Source organism: Cicer arietinum, chromosome 1, assembly GCF_000331145.2.
Source record: "Cicer arietinum cultivar CDC Frontier isolate Library 1 chromosome 1, Cicar.CDCFrontier_v2.0, whole genome shotgun sequence".
In the NCBI taxonomy this organism is placed as follows: Eukaryota; Viridiplantae; Streptophyta; class Magnoliopsida; order Fabales; family Fabaceae; genus Cicer; species Cicer arietinum.
In genome coordinates this window covers 8,374,035-8,376,849 of record NC_021160.2, presented here as the reverse complement: position 1 = coordinate 8,376,849, position 2,815 = coordinate 8,374,035, and the positions used below count along the sequence as shown (strand labels likewise).

General features: G+C 28.4%; 1 protein-coding gene across 1 annotated transcript in view; it reads right to left on the bottom strand.

Moving 5' to 3' along the window:
- Positions 1-1,811: 1,811 nt before the first annotated feature.
- The window catches only part of LOC101492794 (F-box protein At5g49610), a 1,873-nt gene continuing 869 nt past the window's right edge, over positions 1,812-2,815 (bottom strand). Inside the window, exon 2 of the mRNA XM_004486470.4 lies at positions 1,812-2,815. Coding sequence (XP_004486527.1) covers positions 2,127-2,815 — 689 coding nt within the window. The 3' untranslated portion in view covers positions 1,812-2,126.

Sequence of the window (2,815 nt, the reverse complement as noted above, 5' to 3'; positions counted from 1 at the left end):
TTTTCGTAGAAATTTCTTAATTTTCTAAAATGTCAAACTTAGTTGGACCAAACTAGATTAATTTGTTGTTCACTAGTTTGATTTGGGTCATATTATGCACACACACAAAAATTGTAAAATTCGAACCAAATCAAGTAAATTAATTTTTTGTTGGCATGATTTCTTTTTTTATTTCTTTCAAATATCCAACCAAATTGATATATTAGACCTTGTCAGCTTTAAATTTTTTTGGCTGCAAGGATATGAGGAAATGAATATATAAAGTATCAACAACAAAAATTAGGCTCAAGATTTTTTACCCCAATTAGACAGCCTCTAAAATAAAGATATCAAAATCGTGTATTAATATGTAAATTTATAGGAATTTATGTATTTAAGTGCAAAAAACGAATTAATTTATTGGTAGATTTGAAAATTGATAATTTCATTTTGAAGATCGAATTGGCACAGATGAATTTGCGAATTTTCCATAAATCGAAGTGAATTTGAAGAATACATCAATTTTATCTTAATTTTAAAAGAGACATAATTTTTTAAAGTCAATTCAAAAAACCTTCTTATTTTCACTTTTCTCCAACACATTTCAAACTAAGTCTACTCTTCTCATACTCAAACAAACAATTATCTTCTTCTTGCTTAAAACTTATGCACGACCTCATCTTCACCATTACCATAAACAACCAACAAGTCACCAACGACCGACGAGTCTCGATCGATAGTATAATTTACTTAGTTTAATTTAATACTATTTTATGAGTATGCTATGATAATTTTGTATATTTTGTTTTATAATTAAATTAAAAGTTTGAATTATTGATAAATTTATAGTAGTATAAAAGCATATATGTCTTTTATATATTAAATTTAATAAGAGGTAAATTCAAAGAATGTACATATCAAATTCATATAGATAAAATAAATTTATTTAAAAACTCGAATTTAACGATCTTATCTTTTAGATATAGAATAGTGTCCCAACTTAAAAAATGTTACCGCATATACCACAATTATAACTCTTATCCCACAAATCTTTCAAGAACTCAAATTTGTTATGTGATTTTAAAAAAGAAAAATTGAAACACCATCCTATCTTCACTAAATTCAAATATGTTTAAGTTTTTTAAAAACTCGATTTACGTTTGCTGAACATAGATGTATTTAAAAAAATTCAAAATTAAAATTTTCAAAATATAATGTGATACAAAAAATTTAATCTTTAAATTTTCCAAAACATTTATTGAAATTTTTTTAAAAACTTTTTCGAAAGCTTTACCAATATGTTGTAGAAAATTTGATTTGAAGTTTGCCGGTTTGTTTTCTTTTGTATTTTCCTTTAGATAAAAAACACTCAATTTAAATTTATTGAATTATAAATGTGTTCCGATAAATTTAAATTTTAAATTTATCCAAAAGACAAATTTTCTAAAAATTTTAAAGTTCAATTTTTTAGAACATATCATTGTTCGGAAAATTCAACTAAATTTTCGTTGTTAATGCCGCCCTTACATACTAGTTCTCTTTTACTAACATTTATTAATTATAGTTGTAAATATGAGTTTAATTTTATATTCCAATGTAATATTCAAAATCACATATGCTGTTCTACTGTATAATTTAAAAGATTCGATTCATCCACATTATCATCAGTATAAATAATTTTTTTACTGTCAATTAATCATGATCATTAGATCATTTAAAATATGTCAATTAATCATGATCATTAGATCATTTAAAATAACTACTTTTAAAATCACATATATAATTGGTTATGTTGTATCGACAATATAAAAAAATTATACTGACAGAGTATATAAAATTAAAACATTTTTGCACTAGCAGAAAAGTAAACTAAGGTTAATTGCAAAATGCAATTACAAATATATGTACAACAGTAATTATTTAATGAAACCACTCCTCACCACACCTCAGTTACAACTTACAAGAGAACATTCTCATGCATTATTAACATATTTCCATGGAAAAGCCAACACCAATGTTTCAAAATAGATACTATACCAGAAACATGATTGATTATTTTCAGCAAATAACAGTTGCTAAGTAAATTTAAATTACCTGCAACTAGAAATAGATGTACAAAAGTTATTATCTAACATAATGATCATGCATCAGTTACACGAGAACATTGTGCTGCGATACGCATGCGCCGAAAACCACAATGGAAGCGTTGAGCTATACTTCACAGAGTACATTTCTTTCCAAACTTGGCTCTTGCGTTGATACACCAAAACCTGTTTATGAGTTGCCAAGAAAACATACTCACTTGTCTGACTGATCGGGAAAATACCCGGAACCATTCCTCGGATACATCTCAAACTCACCTTATCTACAATGCACCATTCATCTTTCCAGTAATCTTTTAACACCCATATAATCATCCATGCTTCCGAAATTTGAATAACAGAAAGACAACCATCGAACTCCAACAGATAAGTCCTATTTCCCGATCCATAACTCGGGTCATACGGCAACGACATCTTCCTCCAAACATCGCAACTTAAATCAAGCACGAGTATATAAGTGGAGCTAACAGTCAACCAGTGCAAAGCATTATTGACAAAAACAACTTGATTCTTATTCATATGAGTAAAATGGTCATCTTGAAAAGAAATCAACTTCCTCCACTTGTTCAACTCCGAATCAAAAACCAAACATATGAATTTTCCATCCGGCCTATGACCGAATGTGCGATGACAACCGGCGAGAACAACATTAAACTTCTGATACGCTGAATCACAGGCCAAACCAACCAATGTAGCTTCGCCATCGGGATAAAATCGAGTCACTGGCCTTTCCC